This window comes from Somniosus microcephalus, chromosome 9 (genome assembly GCF_052327205.1).
Source record: "Somniosus microcephalus isolate GS21.2 chromosome 9, FLI_Smic_1.0, whole genome shotgun sequence".
Lineage (NCBI taxonomy): Eukaryota > Metazoa > Chordata > Chondrichthyes > Squaliformes > Somniosidae > Somniosus > Somniosus microcephalus.
Genome location: NC_140995.1, coordinates 181,155,333 through 181,177,466, shown reverse-complemented (window position 1 = coordinate 181,177,466; position 22,134 = coordinate 181,155,333). Strand labels below are relative to the sequence as shown.

Below are 22,134 nucleotides of genomic sequence, written 5' to 3'. Positions count from 1 at the left end.
TGGTCGCGGATGCTGGAATACTCCCGATGAGGTCGGCAACTGCTGCTACTGTGGGTGCGCAGGCTGGGATGTTACTATTGAGCACTCGATAGTCCACGTGGCCCTCCAGGAATTGTCCGGCTTTCTGACCGGCCATAATGGAGAATTCACGTGGGTAGCATTCGGTCTCAGAACTCCCTGCTGCACTAACGAGGACATGGCTGCTTCCATGTCCGGTTCTGCTTCCCTGGGGAAGTTATACTGTTTCTGTGGTCGGGCCATGGGGTCCCCGTCTACGCTGACCTCAAACCCTGTGACCCTCCTGCAGTCGTGCTTGTGAGTGGCAAATGTGGCCAGGTGGGCCTGCACAAATGCCTGGAACTCTGGTGGGGTGTTGCTGACCATGAGCCCGAGGTTATAATCCTCTTTGGGCTCCATGGTGCAGAGGGTCCCCTTCCCTTTGATGTAAGCCCCCAAAGTGTGGACTGAGTGATATACACAGTCGACAACACTGGCTTGTTGTAAGAAAGACAGACCCAATAATTGAAGTAAAAACGGTTTATTCAGGCCTGGGGAGCTATGGCTCTTGCGTCCCAACACAAGGCTCCAACTCCACCGAATCTCTTGAGGTTTACACAGTTATACACATATTCCGAGACCTCCTACTCCAGAGGTCCAATCGATTTAAAAGTCTATACATTAATCACTAATTAGGTGTGCCTAACTTCTACAAGGTAACCAATAACATAAGTTTCACTTTTCACTGTATGGGCCTGTGGCCCCTCTGATTTCTTGGAAATGAGTCATCAGGTCATGTGATTTCTGAGAAACGAGACCCTCTCTCTCTTGACCACTACTAAGTTTCGTTTTTCCAGAAAAGGGTTATGTCATTGTCTCTCTTTGTAAGTTTCATCTCTCTAAACTGGTATGGTCATTTCTGCAATTAAACATACGAATAATTAGTACATTTCATCTTTAAACATTTTGCTGCGCAATTGCGTTCTACTAAGCGTGCCCTGTTACGCTCATTTTTAAATCTTACTTCAGTCCCTCCTTTTGACCTTTTGGACAATTGTTCCAAAACAGGTCAACATGCATGTCCACTGCCTGGTGTCTGCCAGAGCGTGCACTCCCTGGCCTTCTACCAGTCTAGGTTATACATGTGTATGTCCTATCAATTGGGAGGCCGACTTCCCCCCTCTGTGGTATGGTGGTCTTTCCTCTACGGTGGGCTTTCCTTTAGGGTGGTCTTTCCTTTATGCACTCCTTCTGGTGTAACCATTCCCGGGGCCCCTTAGACCCTGCACTAATGGTTGAGGCTTTTCTGCTCAAGCCTGTCCCTCATTCCCACGTGGGGTGTGTGACGTGCCAATTCGAGACTGTCATCACACACCAGTCCTCATTCACCACCCTCCTTCTGCCACCCTCCTTCTGCCACCTCCATCTTACGGTTGGCCGGCCCGGTCTTTAATTACCATGCCCAATTAATCCCATATAATTTCAGGGCTTCCCATCGCGTCTTACACCATTTGCCTTGGAGAGGCGGGGGAGTTGTCCATTCTTAACATCGCTACCTGCCCCTCCTCAGGCTCTACTTCTTTCACCGCACCACTTTCGGCCTTACTCATTCTGGCACAAAGGCACTGGAGAAATAAAAATACACAATATATCAGAATAACAATCAAGAGGAATATCATTATGCCTTGTACCACCGAGGCGCCCACAGTCCCCGACCATCCTGGTCCCCAATTATCAAAATATGAGGAAGTGGGTGAGTTTCCTCTAATGTTGCACTAATGTCTTTCTGTTGTTTCTTTAAGCCTTCTTCTATTTTATGATAGTACTTAAAATTTCCTTCGTTTCCTGCCGTAACTTCTGCCAAGCTTCCTCTAACTTAGGAATTGCCTTTGGCTCTGGTATGACATAAGTTTCAACCCTTTTTAGTAAGTCCCATATTATCAAATGACCAGGTTTTCCTATCTGTGTAGGTATCTTTAGACCAAAACAACGGTTTGGTTGGGGAATGGTACAAGCCATATCTTGATATTCATATTTCTGTTCAATTGTGGTGACACAACAGGTCCCATTGTTCCTTGATGCTACCCAGGTCCAGTGTATCCCCTTAGGTGAACCTCGAGGGTGCAATTGGTAATTTTCGTAAATCCGTACTCGGATGTGTCTCCCTCGGTGGGGGGGTGTGTGCACACCCATGTCCTTCCCTTGTGGTGGCACCCGTCCACTACCACCCCCCTTTAGGTTTCATTCTTCTGTTTATTATCTTCATCCCTTTCCCAAAGCACCTTGGTAGGGACATCATGATATTTAACCCACTATCCCTTTGTACTTCTCCTATATTAATCACGTCGTATCAGGGTTGTCCCCCTTCTGGGAATTGTGGGATGGCCAGTACAAAGCCAATCATCTTAGTCCATGGGGTCAGACAATCGCCTGCCCGGTATACTTGTCCCATTTTACATTCCTTACATAGGCTTTTATTTGTGTCAATCCAAGGTTCCAGATCCTTATTAGTAATCCAATCAGGGATCTGTTCATTATTTATTTGCCTCATGTTATGCTGAGCATTCAACAATAGCCATGAGCCCTACGTGGCACATATTAGTTCCTTATCGGTTTGGCGAGAAGCATTATTAAGTCTATCAATAATTGTATTGATTGTTTCTGCATGGGGGGCTACTATCTCTTCCACCCCCGACAATTGCATTATTGTTTGGTTTCCCTGCCAGTGTCAATTGCTGGCTATTTCCAGTAGCTTGTTTTAGTAACTTCTCTATTTTTGCTTGTAATTCTTCTACTCCTTCGTTTACTCCTTCTATGTCCAAGCTATTAACTGTTGCTAACCCGGCCGCATACCCTGCTCCGGTCGTTTCCAATACTCCCCGTTTCTTACATCTTTGTAAGATAGATTTTTTCTGTGGATCCTCTAATTGTTTTACCCACAGGGAGTTCCAGGTTTGTTTTGTATCTCAAAAGTACTCATATTAATGGCAAGCTTAGTAACTCTATGTGCTACACTAAAATACACCTCATCCTGTGTTCTCCTTATTACTAATCCCCCTTGATAATGGCAATACTTATGTTCATCCCTAGAATCAAGGCGAGGACGCTCCATCTCATTCCGGACGTCCAATGTTCCTGTAATTACAAAAAGGGGCTGGTCGTCACCAGCCAGTTAGAATTATTCTGCTCTTATCCATTTTATCAGTTCAAAATGCTGTACATCTGGTTCATTTCTTGTTCTGTGGCTCTGTCCCCAGACATACCTGAAGATGCAAACTATGGCATATAATATTATCATCATACACAGCCTATTATCATCATACACAGCCCTATCATTGATATATGTAGTAGCTCCCCTTCCCATTCTTTATATCTTCTAGTATACTCCTCACTCTGTCAAAAAGGGCACCATCTCTGGTTTACTCATTGTCTTTCTTATATATTTTTAACTGAGTCCAGTGTTTCCACCTTCCTTTACCCGTTCCAGACCCATCTACATGAGCACATGTGTCATTATTCATTAATACTTCATAAGGTCCTGACCATCTGGGTGCTAGCCCTGGTTTGGCTGGTATTATTTCTGCTATCACTTTGCTATCTATTGCTAAGACCTCCTTCTGGTCGTCCCGTGTATCCTGTTCTCGATCCCGTATAATCTGTTGGTCTTTGGCCTCATGTCTCTAACTATCTGTCCAGATTTATCTTTGGGTAACAGGACAGCCTCCCCAGCAGTCTCCCGGCCGTTTGAGACGGTGCTGCAATTAGTTTATAAGATAACTTCCATTTATCAAATCCTAATTTTCCTTCTATCACTGTGGGGAAATATCAGCTCAACATTAAGAAACTTAAATTTAATAATGTCCAATATCTTTAAATTCTATTCAGTAATACTGAAGTTGTTGCTTCGTGAACTCAAACAGCTGTCAGTGGAAAGGGTTAACTCCTTCGCAGGCTTTTGAAGGTGGAGCTAAACATTATTGCGTCACTTCACGCAACCCAAAAAAACATCCCTGACAGAAAGACAGTTGTGGTTTCACACTTTGATTCAACATGAACATTTGGGCTTCATTGGTCAGATTCCCTCTCTCAGTTGATCGTTTAGCTGCCCATCCTCTTGTGTGCTTTAATTTATTATTACGGACTCTTTGGGTAGGAGAGAGGTTCCTACTAATTCTTTGATTATATTCTTGTCTCTTACGGGTCTTCTCCTGGTGTCATATATCCCTGCCTACTCCCGCTATCATGTAATCAGACACCACCCCAAAGGCATTCCGACTATCTATATAGGTTTACACTTTTTCCTTTGGCTACCCCCCTTTGATCAAATCCTGTACAGGCTGGGCCATTTCTACTTTGTTTCCCGTGCCTGCCTGTTTGTTTGACTTATAATCTGGGGGCCAGTACACTTCATTCGCTTTAGGGTCGACTAAAGCTCCTACTTCTCGCAGTATATCTATCCCTAGGATTGTTCCTTCGGTGTTCTCGCATACCCACAACTGGGTAGGTATTATTATACATCCAATTTCTAGTAAGACTGTTTCGCCCTTATAAGCCCTGATTCTTCGTCCACCGATTCCTGCTATACTAACTGAAAGTTTCGTTCGGGGCAAGGGTAAGCCTGTCAATGAGATTGTGGCTCCTGTGTCTATTAACATTTTGCACTGTCGGCCCCCTACCAATGCATCAACAAACATCCTCGGATCCCCCTCCCCTCTCTGGCGCGGTCCCTTCCTGCTGCCATCCCTAGAAGCTTGCGAGCAATCAAAGCACGCAGCCAGTCCTAATGCCCCTCCCATCTGTTTTTGGGCATTTGTCTCTTCCCTTGTGTCATTATGTATCCTAGGTAGACTACTTCATCCTTCCCTACCTATACCTTTCTAAGGTTTAACTCTAGTCCCGCCTTCTATAAGGCTTCCAGTACCATAGTCAATTAAATATTGTAGAGGGACCTGCCACTATCGGATATTCTTGCGGAGTTGAGTTATCTTATTTACCTCATAACTCCAAGGTTAGATCTTAGACTGAAACTTAATCTTTCATTAAACAAACTTTTTGTTGCTCTTCTCAGTTTTTACACTTCAGCTTAACTCAAATTGTAATAGGTTTTTTTCATTCTGAGGGCACAATCTTATTTGCACATTCTTAAACTTCCAAAATCCCCGACAAGACAAAGGGGTTAAATGCTTTTACTTTAACACAGAGAAGTGGGTGGAGCTACAACACACAGCAGACAGTTCTTTTTCTTAACGGACAGATTTTCAGACAAAGGAATATTGAATCCTCTTAAACATTCCTAATCAGGAAAACATCCACACTCACACATTTTTATACAAACTGTAATTTCAGCATATGTCTAAGGTTCCTTTCACTCAGCAAATCTCGTGTTTTACTTGTCTTGGTACAGATGCTAATAACTTCCATGTTGGTAAAGCTTTAAGTTTATCTTTTCCTTCCTTTTTAAATCTGACTCAACAGCTTTCCCTAGTTTCCAAATCCCTGTTTGTTTGTTTTTTTGCTGGGGTTTCAAATTGGTTCGCCTGCAAATTAGATCTTTTTCCTTCTTTATCTCTCCCTTCTGTTTCAATTCCTTACATTATCTGTTGCCTCTTTATCTTTAGCTCCTCCCCACCAAGCCTTTGGCTCTCTGCACTGTTTCTTTTTATTTTCCAGGAGTCGGGTTATAGAATCCAGGTCCCTTGAGGATTCTTCTTCCACCCTCTTAGTCATAACTAACTGCTATGTTTCACGCATAATTCACGATGTTGAGGAATTAGGTTTGTACGCTACGTTGTTCGCCCCATAGCGTCACCTTCATTAGTTTCTTGCTTTCTATTAGTCACTTCGTTTCGTTAGACACACACCAACCCTTTAGTCCTGAGGTTTTGGTACTGTGGGGTCTGTAGCTCCCGGCGTCCTACTTGATCCTGGCCATCACGTGGGACTACTGTCCTCTTAATTCAGGCTCAGGCTAGGTGCTGGGGACAGACCTCACCCTTGTCCGTTCTAACCTCTTTATGACCGTAGGGTTTTATCTCATTCACTCACCACGGTGCACCCATTCATTCAATTGTTGAGATTTCGCCGTCTCACGGATTTTAGGGAACTACCTGCCCCTAACTGAGGTATCACCACCTCACGGTCCTTAGGGAACTACCTGCCCCAAAGGTTGGTAGGGAACTACCTGCCCCTACTGAGGTTTTCCCGCCTCACGGTCCTTAGGGAACTACCTGCCCCAAAGGTTGGTAGGGAACTACCTGCCCCTACCGAGGTTTTCCCGCCTCACGGTCCTTAGGGAACTACTTGCCCCAAAGGTTGGTAGGGAACTACCTGCCCCTACCCCTACTGCAGTTTACTTTTTAACCGCCTTCAATTAAAGGTGTCTTTCTTTTTTATAGTTCTTTTATACGTCGATTCTGACTCAACGTCTCGCCAGCGATTAACCCTAATTTTACAGGTGGTAATTAAAACATACTCACCCGTCTTAGGTTAACGCTGTCCGAGAGTCTGGTTCAGAACGCATATCCCATCCTCGTCGCCAATTGATGTAAGCCCCCAAAGTGTGGACTGAGTGATATACACAGTCGACAACACTGGCTTGTTGTAAGAAAGACAGACCCAATAATTGAAGTAAAAACGGTTTATTCAGGCCTGGGGAGCTATGGCTCTTGCGTCCCAACACAAGGCTCCAACTCCACCGAATCTCTTGAGGTTTACACAGTTATACACATATTCCGAGACCTCCTACTCCAGAGGTCCAATCGATTTAAAAGTCTATACATTAATCACTAATTAGGTGTGCCTAACTTCTACAAGGTAACCAATAACATAAGTTTCACTTTTCACTGTATGGGCCTGTGGCCCCTCTGATTTCTTGGAAATGAGTCATCAGGTCATGTGATTTCTGAGAAACGAGACCCTCTCTCTCTTGACCACTACTAAGTTTCGTTTTTCCAGAAAAGGGTTATGTCATTGTCTCTCTTTGTAAGTTTCATCTCTCTAAACTGGTATGGTCATTTCTGCAATTAAACATACGAATAATTAGTACATTTCATCTTTAAACATTTTGCTGCGCAATTGCGTTCTACTAAGCGTGCCCTGTTACGCTCATTTTTAAATCTTACTTCACCTTCCTTTCCCGGGATTACTACTACCTCTCCGTTCTTTACTTTACCTGCCCCCCAAAGGCAGTGATTCCTTAAATCCACTAGGATCCCGTGACCCATGATAAAGTCAGCCCCCAGGACCCCTCTTCTACCCTCCACGTCCCATTTCATCAGGACACACGTCCACTTGGAGCGGAGCGGTCCTATCCGAATGGCGAGCGGGATGGAAAACGAGCCGGCCTGTTCCCTACCCGTGAACCCCGATAGACTGTATGGGACCCCGCTGGAGAGATGTGAGGTGGTGGGGTTAGCTGAGTCGACCACGGTGCGTGATGCCCCCGCGTCTAACAGATAGGTCCTCGTCACCTTCTCCACCTCCATCTCCAAAAGGGGTCTTTTCCACTCGTCATATCGGAGAGAACACAGATACACAGGCTGCGCCGGCTCTAGTCACAGTTGTGGGTTGGATGGGGCTGATGGGGTGAGAGCACCGGTGGCGGCTGCTACTCTCCCCTGGCCAGTCAATAAGGACCTCGTGGTGTCCAAAAGTGACTCGACCTCTACGGAAGGGATCCCTGCCCCCGCCATTTGGGCTGGGGCTGTGGGATGCTTTCCCTTGTTGTCGTTCCAAGGGTTTTTGCACTCCTTCTGCCAGTGACCATCCTTCCCACACCCGTAACAATTGGTCTTAGTGTTGGGGGGGTTACTCCCTTCCTGGTGCCACACTTTCCTACCCGGTCCGGGTTTTACCTCATGCACCTTTCCCTTGGGTGGGTGTGCATCGGCTCCCCTACCGTTTTTGTAAGCCAGAGTGAGCTGCCTAATTACCGTGAGTTCGGTGGTCTGGGGATTTTTGGGGTCGAACCAGGCTTCTGCCTTGGCCCGGACCTGTGGCAAGCTGTTTGCCACCAGGCAACGGAGCCAATGGACCAGGGAATCCCTGTTCAGGAACGCCCGGTCCGGCGTCCCCTGACAGGCCCTCCAGTATGTTAGATCCATGTGTTAATGGAGACATGGAATGCAGCAGTTGATTTAACAAGTGTTTACTGAACAAAGTCTGGAGGTGAACTAACAACACAAGACGCTACACAGGCTTATATACCCGAGTGGTCACTACTGGTACTACAGTATACAGGGGCTTCAAAAACATAGTTCCTCTTAAAGGTACATACACTACAATTCCTCCCCTTTTAGATAAATAGTACATAACATTTTAAGTAATCATTAAATAACATTTTTACAAGAACAATAATATACACATTTGCTGAAGTTAATCAATTACGAATTCAGTCTCTCTGGAGGCTTCCTGACTCGGTCCGGATAACGCCTCGGTGGTGCAGTAGGTTCTTTTGGCAAGGTCGATTCGGCTTCAATGCTAGTGTCGGGTTTATCTGGTTCCAGTATCACCGGATCGGAGGTAGATACTATGGGTATCTCTGCTTCATCACTAGGCGTATAGAGTTGTGGTGTAGGTTGTCCTTTTTCGGATGACTCTATGATCTGGTCAGCATGGCGCCTTATTATGCTTTCTCCAATGTCCACGGTATACATCAGCGGTCCTAGTCGTGTGCAGATAGTTCCAGGCTGCCATTTCTCGGTACGGTAGTCCCAGGCCAAAACTGGTTGACCTATCTGGAAGGTTCTAGTTGGCCTTTCATTCATGTTTGAAATTGCCGGTTCTCTACGTCCCTTCTGACGTTTGGCTTGACCAAATCCAGCCGGCACCTTAGTCTTCTATTGAAAAACATCATGGCGGGGGTTTGGTTTGTAACCACATGTGTTGCATTCCTGTACGCAAACAAGAAGTTATCTACCTTATGTTGTAGATTTATGTCTTCATTACCCATGGCCTTTATGGCCTTCTTGAAGGTCTGGACAAACCTTTCAGCCAATCCATTGGTGGCGGGATGGTATGGGGCGGACGTGTAGTGCTTAACCCCATTGTTTTTTAAGAACTTCCTGAATTCTTCGGATACAAATTGCAGTCCATTATCAGAACAGATCTGTTCAGGCAGCCTATTCCTGGTGGATATGGTCCTTAATACTGTGATGGTTTTTTCCATGGTGGTGGAGGACATCTTTATTACCTCCGGCCACTTGGAGTGTGCATCCACCACGATTAAGAACATTGAGTCCATAAATGGACCAGCAAAGTCGATATGTACCCTTTGCCATGGACATGAGAGCCACTCCCATGGATGTAGAGGGGATTGTGGTGGGGCATTTTGGACCTTCTGGCATCCTAGACAGCTCTTGGTCATTTCTTCAATGTCTCCATCGATACCTGGCCACCACACAAACGCTCTGGCTAAGTTCTTCATTTTCACTCCACCCAGATGCCCCTCGTGAAGCTCCTTTAGCACTCTATCCTTGAGTTTGGGTGGAATCACCACTCTGGATCCACACATCAAGGTTCCACGGCACACTGACAGCTGTTCTCTTCTTTGCGAGAATGCTGGCAACAGTGGTTCGCCATGTGCTGGCCATCCCTTCACCGTTAAATCGTAGACTCGTGAGAGAGTCGGGTCATTTCGCGTTCCTTTTCAATGGTAGAATTTGTCACCGGTAGACATTCCACTATGATCGAGTGGAATATCTCCACTGGGTCCACTGTAGGCGCCTCTTCCACCGTTGGCAACGGTAGGCGCGATAACCCGTCAGCATTCCCATGCTATTTTGTTCCTTTGTATTCTATGTCATATTGGTGTGCCCCTAGGAAAAGGGACCACCTCTGTAGCCTTTGCGCTGTCATAATGGGAACGCCCTTTTTAGGGTTGAATATGGAGACGAGGGGTTGATGGTCAGTCAACAAGGTAAACTTTTGTCCGTGTAGGTAATGGTTGAATTTCTTCACCCCCCACACCAGGCTGAGTGCCTCCCTGTCGATCTGGGCATAGTTACGCTCAGCTGAGTTCAATGAGCGTGACGCAAAAGCTATCGGCTGCTCCGAGCCATCAGGGAATCTATGCGATAATACCGCTCCCACGCCGTAAGGGGATGCATCGCACGCCAGTCTGATTGGCAGTGATGGGTTGTAATGAGCCAACACTTCCCTGGACGTGATCAAGCCTTTGCATTTATGGAAGGCACGTTTACAGTCTTCGCTCCATTTCCAAACTACTTCCGTTTGTAGCAGTGCGTTAAACGGGTGCAGAACCGTCGACAAGTTTGGTAAAAATTTATGATAGTAATTTACTAATCCCAGGAACGACCTTAATTGTGAGATATTTTCAGGCGCTGGGGCCTTTACGACCGCTTCAATTTTTTCAGGTGACTTATGCAACCCTTCTTCGTTAATGACATGGCCACAATATGATATTTGTTTCTGGAAAAATTCGCATTTGGGGCGATTTGCTTGTAGGCCCCGTTCTCTCAGTCTCGTGAGCACCTGCTCCAAGTTGGCAAGGTGCTCGTTGTCGTTTTCTCTTGTTACAAGGATGTCGTCTAGGTAGCATTGAGTCCCCGGAATCCCTTGCAGGACTTGCTCCATAGCTCTTTGCCAGATAGCCGGAGCTGATGCCACTCCGAAAACCAGTCGATTGTACTGGTACAGGCCTTTGAGTGTGTTTATCGTGAGATACTTTTTAGAGGCCTCCTCAACCTCCATCTGTAGATATGCCTGTGCTAAGTCAATTTTGGTGAAACATTTCCCTCCGGATAGTGAGGCGAAAATATCTTCTATCCTCGGAAGAGGATACTGTACCGTGTGAAGAACCGGGTTTACAGTCACCTTGAAGTCCCCACAGATGCGAACTTTTCTCTGTTCTTTAGATTTATCATTATTCAACGTTTTCTTCATGACCGGGATGATGGGTGTTGCCCACTCGCTCCAATCTACCTTGGATAACACGCCTGCTTTTTCCAAATTCTCCAGCTCTGCCTCGACGGCTGGACGAATTGCGTATGGCACCGGCCTTGCCTTAAAAAACTTGGGAATTGCCGCATCTTCCACTTTTATTGAGGCGATGGCGCCTTTCAGGGTTCCTAGTTCCTGTTGAAACACTTCTTTGGCGTTAGCCAAGATTTCTTTTAATCGTCCAGGTATGATGTCATCATCGTTTTTTTTCTTACTGGTCACCGTCAGTGCCTGAATGGAGTGCCAGTCTAAACGTATCTTTCTGATCCATTCACGTCCCAACAACGGTGGACCACCATCTTGCAGAACGTATAAATACAACTTCTGTATTTCCTTGCCGTTGTATACAACAGGCACCCTTATTTTCCCTCTGGGGTATACTTTCTGCCCCGTATATGTCTTCAAGACAATGGACGTGTCTTTCAAAAGTATATGCGGAAATAGCCGCGCGTAATCCCGTCGACTCATGACGGTCAGAGCTGATCCTGTATCTAGCTCCATTTTGACTGGGGACCCCGCTATCGTGAGGGTAACCCAAATGGTCTGGTAATCTTCTTTGGCAATTACATTATGTAATTTGAGACAGCTTAGTCTCTTGTTTCCGGAGTCGCTATCGCTCTTCTGGTCTTCGGAGCTACTGTCCGTCATCATTTGTACCTTTCTGTACTTTTCCTTATTGACCTTTTTACTGTCAGCGGATTTCTTTCCAGATCTGCATACACATGCAATGTGTCCCATCTTTCCGCATTGCCTGCATGCTTTGTCCTTGAACCAGCAGTCCTTCTGGTCATGGGTGGATCTGCCACAGCGATAACATCTCTCGAAACCCCGTGTCATTTCATGGGTGCCGAAGTCCTGTGGCTTTTGCTGTATCTCTGCAGCTCCTCTTGCTGCTGCTTCGTATGATACAGCCACACTGAAAGCCTTGTCCAGTGTCAAATCTTTCTCAGAAAGTAGTCTTTTCTGTGTTCCTTCGCTTAGGAGACCGCAGATGAATTTGTCTCGTAGAGAATCTGTCAGTCCTGCCCCGAATTGGCAGTGCTTTGACAGCTTTCGTAATTCGGTGAGGTAATCAGCGTTACTTTCATTCTTGTGCTGATGCCTCCTGAAGAATTTGAATCGTTCCGCTATCAGCAGCGGTGTTGGGTTTAAGTGCTCCTGTAAGGTATCAACAATCTCCTTAAAATTCTCGTCCATCGGTTTGGCTGGAGTGATCAAGTTTCGTAACAGCCCGTATGTCCTTGCGCCCATCAGATTTAGAAGTACCGATGCCTTTTTATCATCTGCTACTTCATTCGCCTTGCAATATACCTCCACTCTTTCCACATATGTGGTCCAATCTTCTATATCACTATCGAAAGCAGTAATGTTGCCAGTCTTCGGCATCTTGAAAATCTAAAATGGCGCTTCCCGCGCTTTTCTTTCTTCCCCGCCGAGTTAAGATGGCGCCTCCCGCGCTTTCCCGCCGCTGCCGCTGTTGCTGGCGATTAATTTTTTTTTAATTTAAAATTTTTTTTTTTAATGGCGACGCACTATCTTCTTTGCGCCTCCCCAATCACTGCTGCCAACGCTGTTCTCCGCGGTTCCTGTTGCGACCTGCAGCTTTTCGCGGTATTTCTATTTTTTTAATATATCGCTTCAATAGTTTCTCCGTTACTTGGAGAACCGTTCCCGTTGTGGAGCGGACCCTCTGGGACTTTCCCCTCCCTCTGCTCGGTCCGAACGCCGACCTGCTTTGCAGCACCGGCTGCGCCCTGAGTGCTCCACCCTCCCTCTCTCTTTGCTTCTGCTTCCCGACTCGCTGCCCGGCCCCATTGCAGAGCCACCCAATCGAGCTCTAGCCCGCCGCAGCCCAGGAAGGATCAGTGCACTACCTGCCACCAGCCCGTTTAGCTGGGGAAACCACAGACTGGAGACCAAGCCTGGCCCTCGTTTTCGAGTTTCTTCGAGTTATTTTTTTTTTCTTGCTTCTGGCTTCGACCTTCGTCTGAGGAATCAATCCCCTTGAGGTGCTGCCAAATTGCAGGTAAGTTCGTTTCTAACTCGTCGCCACTGTTAGATCCGTGTGTTAATGGAGACACGGAATGCAGGAGTTGATTTAACAAGTGTTTGCTGAACAAAGTCTGGAGGTGAACTAACAACACAAGATGCTACACAGGCTTATATACCCGAGTGGTCACTACTGGTACTACAGTATACAGGGGCTTCAAAAACATCGTTCCTCTTAAAGGTACATACACTACACAGTACACCGGCCACAGCCGGTCCGCAAAAGCCTGCGGGGTTTCCCCTGAGAGCTGGATCGTCTTCTTCACACGGGAGAAAGGACTTCCCTCATTCATCCCCATGGCCTCCAGAACCGCATCTCTAAGCTCCTCATACCCGCACTGCCCCCTTTTGCACTCGTCAGAGAGGGATTGGAGGAGACTGCTCTCCAGGGAGAATAGCAGCATCTTGGCCTTCTCAGCGTCATCGCAGTCGTTGACGTTGGCTGTCTGCTCTACTTCCCTGAAGTGGATCGAGGGGACCCCCTTTTCAGAGAGCCTCGGGAGATGGTTGACCATAGCCCTAAGCTGTTGGGTGTTGAAGGGTAATACGAACTGGTTTTGGAGGGGCCCTCAATGTCGCCATTGGCGGGTGGGCCGAACCTCCGATGCCGTGCTGGGCACATTGGTCCCGGCTCCGAGCTCTCTGGCGGGGGTTGCTCTACCTCCGCCTCCACCTCTGGTTCCACCCCCCCTTGCTGCCAAACCTCGCTGAAACTTGGCGCTACGGGTGGTGGTCGTGAGGTCTCCTCTCTCTCAACCGGGTCATCCGTAGACACTACCGGTGATGTTGGAACTGTCCCCCCCTCGTTCCCCATAAAATCTGCCTGGCCTGCCTTTGGGCTTATGAGGCATACCATGCCTTTTGCCTTCCGGAGGGCCCAGCTCAGATTTTCTATCCTCTCTTTACAGGGACCATGGTCTGCCTCCTGAAACCCCTGCTCGCTCGCTAGCTTATACGCTGCCTTTACCTCCTGTACTTTCTCTTCCTGTTCCCTAATCTGCCTTGCCAAGCGGGCGTTCTTCTCCCGCAACCTTAACTCATTTCCCTTGGCCTCGGTGACTTGGCACCGTAGGCATTCCAACTGGGCCTTGTGTTCTCCCACTAAATGCACTCTCTCTTGATTCAAAGCCTGCAAAGCTACTAATAACTTCTCCTCTGCAAGAGCCTTATCCTGGATCTCCAGGGCTGACTCCCTTAACTCAACTGCCTGTGCTGCAACGAGCCTGTCCAAAAGCTGGACCTGCTTTTTAAAACACATCAGCCAAACTGCCTTTTCTAAGGACTTCTTGTGTTCCTTTCCCTCTGTCCATTTAGCTGCTGCTTCTACCGGACGCCCAGCCTTTAACAGAGTGGTGATCCACTTCTTAGTGATATTCACCTTGCTAAACACATAATCAGAAATCCTTTCCTCCATCATGGTTCGCTCATCCGAACCATTGTCTACTGTATCGCAACCCTGTTGCTGGTGTCCTGCCGCGGTCGCCATTTCTGTAGGGGGTGGTGTGGGGTGGCGCGTGCGCCCAGTCAGTTATGCCCCTGACTGTTTGTGAGCGGTTCAAATCGCTCCCACGCCCTTGGGTTCTAGACACCGGACTTAGGTACAGGCGGCGATACAGAAAAGACTCGAGTAGACAGGTGGTTTGGATGTAAGAAAAACCAAGATTTTATTGAAATAGAATCTAACACAATCTTATGAAAAGTTACTAGTATAAAATTTACAGGCAAATACAAAATAACTATACTTATACAGGGAATGGGGAACACACGGCACATCGAGGGAAAATGACTATCTTAACAATCTCCTTATCCTTATCCCACCCCCTATACCTAACTAGATTAAGCTATGAGGGGCCAGAATTCAAGCTCACCAATCAAAAGATCTGCTGAGTTCAAAACAGCGGTGGGGTTTTGGGGTTCGCTCTTTGTGCTCTCTGGAGCCTGCCATCGTCACGTGGTCTCGGGGTGCTGCAAGGGCGTTGTCCAGGTACAAGTAGCCCAAAGTTAAAGGGCCCGATTTTGTGGCTTGTGTGGGAAATGGTCGGATTCCCCCGAATGTGGGGTTCTGACACACAAAAAAATGTGTCAGCCAGTTCCACGCAATTTTCCCTCAAGTGGCCAATTAATTCCCAGCATGTGGGCAGCCTTGCTAATTGTCCATTTCTAGTCAGAAAGCCCCACAGTATGATATCATCATTTGTGGTGCTTTCAAGGTCCATAGCAAGCACTGCATCCTCTGAAGGCTTCCAAACGAACCATACAGGATGGCAGAGGCGCCTGCTGCAGCTGTGGCCAGTGCCAGACCTCGAGCTGCCTCCAAATTCGACGAAGCTTCACTGCAGGCATTATTGGATGGGGTTATGGCCCACAGGGAAGTCCTCTTCCCTAGGTCAGGCAGGAAGAGGCCTCCCACTGAGACCAATGCTGCATGGATGCAGGTGTCAGCAGATGCCAACTCGCTGGGAGTCACCAGAAGAACCTTGGCATTATATCTCTAACTCCTTCCTTTACTCCCCCACAGTACCATCCAGTTCTATTCAGGCTTAGCTCAGTGTGCATTACTTCCATGGCTGCATGTTTAAAAATTGCGATATTTTTCCTCTTTCTACACATTGGGCTCTTGCAACATTCATGAATACAAAGGCATTCCGTTCCAAGAATCTGTAATCAGCCACTACAAGATACTCAAGAGCAGCCCAACGTGTTTTGCCCTGCCATTGATTTATTTATTGTATTTTTATTCTTTTTTTTGTCTCATGAAGCTGTTAATATCAGCACATTGAGATTAGCAATTCACTGCGAGAGGAAATGTCAAATATGATTCACACATTACCACAAGCTTGTCCCACCACACTGTCACTTCAGTTTTATAGTACAGGCAGCTGTATTGATGTACCAGTGGGCTTCGTGATGGAACATAGGACACAGACTACTCCTGACATGTTCTTTACTTGATGTGATTCTTGATCTCACCTCAGTTTTAAAGGGGAGCTATGATGCCATTCTGGGGTACTATACCCAAGAGGTAAGACTTCATGTGTGAGGTTAAACAGAGTAGCAGCAGGCTACCCGATATGTAAGGGGCTGAATCCGTTCAGTCCGTAAGGGGGACCCCGAGCTCCCGGTGGCCTGTCACTTTAATTCACTGCTCCATTCCCACTCAGACCTCACCGTCCTCGGCCTCTTGCACTGTTCCACGGAAGCTCAGCGTAAGCTCGAGGAACAGCACCTCATCTTTTGATTAGGCATAGAGTTCAACAATTTCAGATCATAACCTCGGCCCCTATCACATATATATATTTTCTTTTTTTTTATCACACTTTTTGTTTGGCCATTTTCTCTACCCTCCCACATGGCAGCTGTCCTTCATTCTGCCAGCGCAATTCACACTTCATCTAGAGCCATCCTTTATTCCTTAACCTGTCCCATTACCACCTCCTCTTGCCTTGAATATCTCTTAATGTCTCTCAATATCTCTTAATCTCTCCTGCTTTCTATCCTATCACTGACCTTCCCTTTTGTTCTTTCATCCCCCCCCTTTTCCCAGCACCTAAACTTGCTTTCCATTTCCTGCTTTTTTCCAGTTCTGACGAAAGGTCTTCGACCTGAAACATTAACTGTTTCTCTCTCCACGGATGCTGCCTGGCCTGCTGAGTTTTTCCAGCATTTTCTGTTGTTACTATCAATTGTCATGTTGTGCTGACCTGACTTGCTGTACAATTATTTTGTGCACTGTTGTGATATTGCTCAATGCTGGAGACTGAATTAACGAAGCCCAGCAGACCAACTTATGTTGCAACAAATGTAGTTCTGTGGCCTATGAGATAATTCATCTAATGATAGAAATCTTGCTGTAATTTATGCTGTAAAACAGGGTTCTCAACCAGGGTACCGCAGCCCCCCAGGGGCCCGCAAGAGGGTTTCAGGGGGCCACCATAAATAACCTCCGGGATTTAAAAAAAGAAAAATACACCATCGCGTAAAGGTGGGATTGAGCTGAGCAGCCTGGTGGCTCCGGCCCCAACATGGCCCTCTAACTCCCCCACCCCCACTCCTGAATGTCTGTGCAAGGACGGTGGAAGCTGCCTCTGAGCCCAGGCCCCCGCTCGCTGAGAAGGAAGAGAGACAGCGATCGCTGGTCGCTGAACACAGATTCCCCGGCTCGAGCTCTCTGTCCTACGCTATTTTCGCACCAGGTCCCGCTGTATATACGGGTGGACTGGCCTGCTGGCCAAACAGTTGCAGTACAACCGGCAGAGCGCTGTCAGAATCACCTACTTGCCCAACAGATTTGACATCTAGACTCACGACCAAAAGCGTCCGCTTGCACCCTTAACTTATTAACGCAACATCGGAAACTCCCGGTTAGCCGATAGACTTTAGCAAGAGTGTTGACTCACATTGTAGTACAGTTACAAGGGTGCTAGCTGCCCTTTGGTTGTACAACATTTCGTTGTACTGCACTTGTGCACTAACAATGACAATAAAGTTGATTATGATTATGATTATGATAACCTCATTCATTCTTCAGCTGCGAGCCTGTACCTTGAGTGTTAGCAGTCTTGCTCTACCAAGGAGGGCATCACAGGCAGTCCCGATTGTTTGCACCCAATTTTGGCCTCCAGCTAGGATTTCAACCTTCCAGGATTATCCTGGAGTCACCTGGAATAAAACATTAATCTGCTGTGAGCAATTCGGGAGAAAAATCACACGGGCCTCAAAAAAATTGTTTGTTTCATTTTCATTGCACACTTTTGTTTATTACAGTAGTTATTATGAGAATATTGGAGACGGGGGACAAAAAGGCTGTTTGACTGACAATTGAGCAGAGAACCGGGAGCGGTTGGTGTGCTCGGAACAGTCAGTGAGGGATTCGGGGGTTGCGGGAGAAAGAGTGAGACGGGGGGGGGGGGAGGGATGGGGTCAGGTGATTGGGGCTCATGTGGAGGGAAAGAAGGATTGGGATGGGCGTGGGGAAATGTTCCCTCTAATTTTTTGTTGGCCCGCGCGGCCCCTTTAACGGGCGTGGTTTTTCTATTTAAAAGCCGGCTCACCGGCTGCACGTGACTTCCAGAGCGCTGCGCAGCCCTGCACTTAAAGGGAACATTGGCGCGGGGGAGCAATATTTTCTGCAGTGCTGCAGCAGTAACATGGTGAGTGGGAGCGGCGCTGAGAGAAATTTTATACACAAAAAATACAGGGCAATTTTTATAACACGGGAGAGGGGGGTCCTCAGAAGCAAAAAGGTTGAGAAACCCTGCTGTAGAAGATATGGGGTTTTTTTTAATTCAATTTAGCGCTTGATTTCTGGGCTTTGTAAAACCCAATCTGTTGACAAAGTCGCTTGCCTCATCACTTTGTTCTATCAGGAAGCAATACGAAAAAGAGAGATCAAGATGCGATGGGAAATCGAGAAGCAGGTGAGCAAGGAACATGAAGTTGGAAAACAACGCCTAGCTCATGAAATTGAGCAGCTACTTTACAAATGTGGACATGAAAAGGCCAAGGCTGTAGCGGCAGCAAAAGAAGAAGAAAAGAAAATTGCGACCCATACTCTGGATCAAGTGGTGCTGTAAGTTCTTGCTGTCGCTGTGTGTGCCAGGTCTATGTAATGATAGTTGCAGGTGCCATTGTAGCAGATGGAATAGGTCTCTGCTTCTCTGGTTCTCTGCTGACCAGACCCGGAGTTTCCCATGGTTGTTGCCAATTAGATATGCCATTACCTTCAGATATTGTTGGTGACATCTTGGTGGGTGTGGTGTGGAACATCCTGGCATGCCTTAGAGTCATAGAGTCATAGAGTAATACAGCACGGACAGAGGCCCTTCGGCCCATCGTGTCCGCGCCGGCCATCAAGCCCTGTCTAATCTAATCCCATATTCCAGCATTTGGCCCGTAGCCTTGTATGCTATGGCATTTCAAGTGCACATCCAAATGCTTCTTAAATGTTGTGAGGGTTTCTGCCTCCACAACCCTTTCAGGCAGTGAGTTCCAGACTCCAACCACCCTCTGGGTGAAAAAGTTCTTTCTCAAATCCCCTCTAAACCTCCCGCCCTTTACCTTGAATCTATGCCCCCTAGTTATCGACCCCTCTACTAAGGGAAAAAGCTCCTCAGCATCCATCCTATCTATGCCCCTCATAATTTTGTACACCTCAATCATGTCCCCCCTCAGCCTCCTCAGCTCCAAGGAAAACAAACCCAACCTGCCCAGTCTCTCTTCATAGCTGAAGCGCTCCAGCCCTGGTAACATCCTGGTGAACCTCCTCTGCACCCTCTCTAACGCCTTCTTTCTTGCAATGCCACGGAAAGCAAGACATACAGTGGTCCAAGGAAGCACCTGGCATCACTGTTAGTCAGGCATTGACATATCTTTGTGATGCCATCGCACTGCTGTACCAGCTTCTTTGGGGAATAGGAGCCTCTGAATTCACTAACCATCTGCCAAAGTGAGGTATGTTCCCTTCTGTCTGCAGAAGCGGGTATGGGGGTACCAATGAGAGGCACAGAGCACTTCCCGACCGTGCAGCCTTACCTGCCTGGCATCCCTCCATCGGTCCTCCTCTTCTTCCAATCACCTCAAATTAGGGATTCCCATTGGGAAACGATGCAGGGGGAAAAAAAGAGAACTGTTGTCACAAAGGCTCATGAGAACCTGAGGGCCAACAGGACAAAAACAAATATAATCCAAAATAGTCCAGAAATGCATGAAAAACACTTTGCTATGGGTTACTATGCCTTTTAAATTACCACAGTCCCTAGAAGTGCTGGACACCTGATTTCCTGGACCTGGTTCACAGTGGACATCCTGTGAACCCGCACTTTGGGAAATTGCAAGTAGGATGTCTCTGCCCTCATTTCTATACTTTAATGAAGTTCCCACTGGGACTGATCTCTGCTGAATTTCCTCTTCATTGTGCCCCAAAATGCATCAATTTCTGGGGCATAACAGTCACTGAGCTCAATATACTTAGGCACACTTTCATACTTTCCTGACTTCTGAACCTTAGCCTTCAATTTCCTTCCCCCACTCCCAATTTCTCCCTTCCTGTACTGAAATTGGTGACTCATATTGGGGAACAGTTCTATAGACATTATTTTTGTCCAGGCAACCATTCTTCAAACATGAGACCAGAGAGTGAATGTCAGTGATACATTTGACTGTGGGACTTTGCAGCTAAGCCCAATTCTTTCCTCATCTGGGAGGTGGAACTTCTTGTGGGGGCATAATTGGGAAGTTACATCCAAAATTACACCCATTCATATGCCCATTTTGCCGATGTCTATTTACATGTGAATCTCCTGCCTATCTCATTAACATACGCCAGAATGTAAAGCTGGACGGAAATCGGTGTAAACAATTGGGCCCCAAGGAAAACACCAAACTCATACCATATATTCCTTCTTTAAGTATGAAAATTAAAATTTGAAGCCATCTAACCATCGTTCATGCACATTCGGCACAGCATGTTTAAGAACATGCAATCAGGGAAGCATTTCAATTTTTAATATGTCATATACTGATGCGATAAAAATGCATTCAAAGAAACAGAAAATATAGTGAAGTATCAGTAAGAATATATAAAAAAACTGCAATAAAACACCAGAAACATGACTTTCCTGCTGCACTTAAATTCTGGGCATAATTTTACACACATTTTGAAGCAGCATAATTGCAGTACATGTGCGTGTGCGGCTCTGTAGTCTGGAGGTAGAGCCATTATAATGAGCCAAATTGTGTTCAGCTGCAGGGACTGATAGACGGGCATAAAAGAGTGAGGAAATTCAGGTGTAATTACACGTGCAACACACTTGCATCCGTGTTTCCTCAATCTTTTATCATGGGCATTTGCTTTATGCCCTGATTACATTGAAGGGAAATCTATTTTAAACATCCCTGACAACAGGAAGAACTTTAATACAAACGAGAACTTTTAATGATGGCCAAACCACTTTAAAATGCAAGTTGAGAACAAAGAATATGGAGGAACATTTTTAACAGACCTTACCCAGTTAAAAGAAGCAGTTGTGGCCAGGGACAGGTCTGGAGTTGCTATGCAACCAATGGACCCAACCAGCACTGTCTTGAGATAACACCCTCATTAAACTGCAACAAGTGATCGCATGATGATGTAACCCCACTAAACTTTGAACCAATCATGAACAAAAAGTAGAAAAGCCATGCTTGAATGAGCCAATGATTGAGGTATAGATGTGAACGCCACATGAAGACTTGGAACACAAAAAATATAAGAACCTGTACTGCAGCCGTCCAGGATAAACGTATCCTGGTCTAATGAAGAGAAGACATCTAAAGATTTCAACAGACTTCAAGTTTGATCACCGGGCACTTGAAGACCCCAGGACAGGTTAAGTTGGGTTCATATTTAATCCATGTGTTAGTGGTTAAATAAAAGATCCCTGGGAGGTAGTGTATCTGTGTGGTTTTATGTTAAGGTGGATTCAGGTCTACGAACCCTACTCTAACACTTTTAAGGTGGGAGGTGTGAAAGTCGTAAATAATTCCTACAACATGTGTCGCTGGGTGGAAATACACAGGAAATTCCACCCAGATGTCTATCGGATAAATTCACTAATCCCGTGCTACCAGTGGGGAGTTGTGTTCAAAGGGAACGTGAGTCAGAGAAAGGGCTGCAACACTCTGAGATTTTCATATTAGCGAAGAACTTTGCAGCAAAAGCTGACTGTACATCACACATCTCTCGCACTAACAATTTTTCCCACTGCTACTGGCTCTCCGGCTGCACTGTCATCCTGCTGTACCTCATTTCTGCGGCAGGGCAAGTATTCTGTCAGGTAGCTGACTAAAGCAAGCGTCTGCTGCCATTTACAGCAGCCAAAAACTGAACATACTCTAAAATTGTAAAACAGGTATGAACCAAGCGTGTATACTTGCTTATACCCTTGACCATTCTCCCATCCTTACACCCCAGGGGTCCTGGAACTTATTATGCTGTCCTCACAGATGCCCAACTGAGATCAGCTAACTTGGTGCAGACCTGGTATTTCTTCAGCTTTTACCCACTGACCCATTCGTTTTTCCAGGTTGCTTAATGCCAAAATTCCTTGTGATTGTTTGCTAATTTGTTACAAAGGCAGTGCTCAGTGGTCT

The 22,134-nt window shown here is 46.5% G+C and overlaps 1 protein-coding gene across 1 annotated transcript in view; it reads left to right on the top strand.

Annotated features, from left to right (window-relative positions):
• The window catches only part of LOC147112893 (uncharacterized), an 88,997-nt gene that overhangs the window by 56,409 nt on the left and 10,454 nt on the right, over positions 1–22,134 (top strand). The window contains exon 4 of the mRNA XM_085997659.1: positions 18,372–18,574. Coding sequence (XP_085853785.1) covers positions 18,372–18,574 — 203 coding nt within the window. The remainder of the gene's footprint in view (positions 1–18,371; positions 18,575–22,134) is intronic.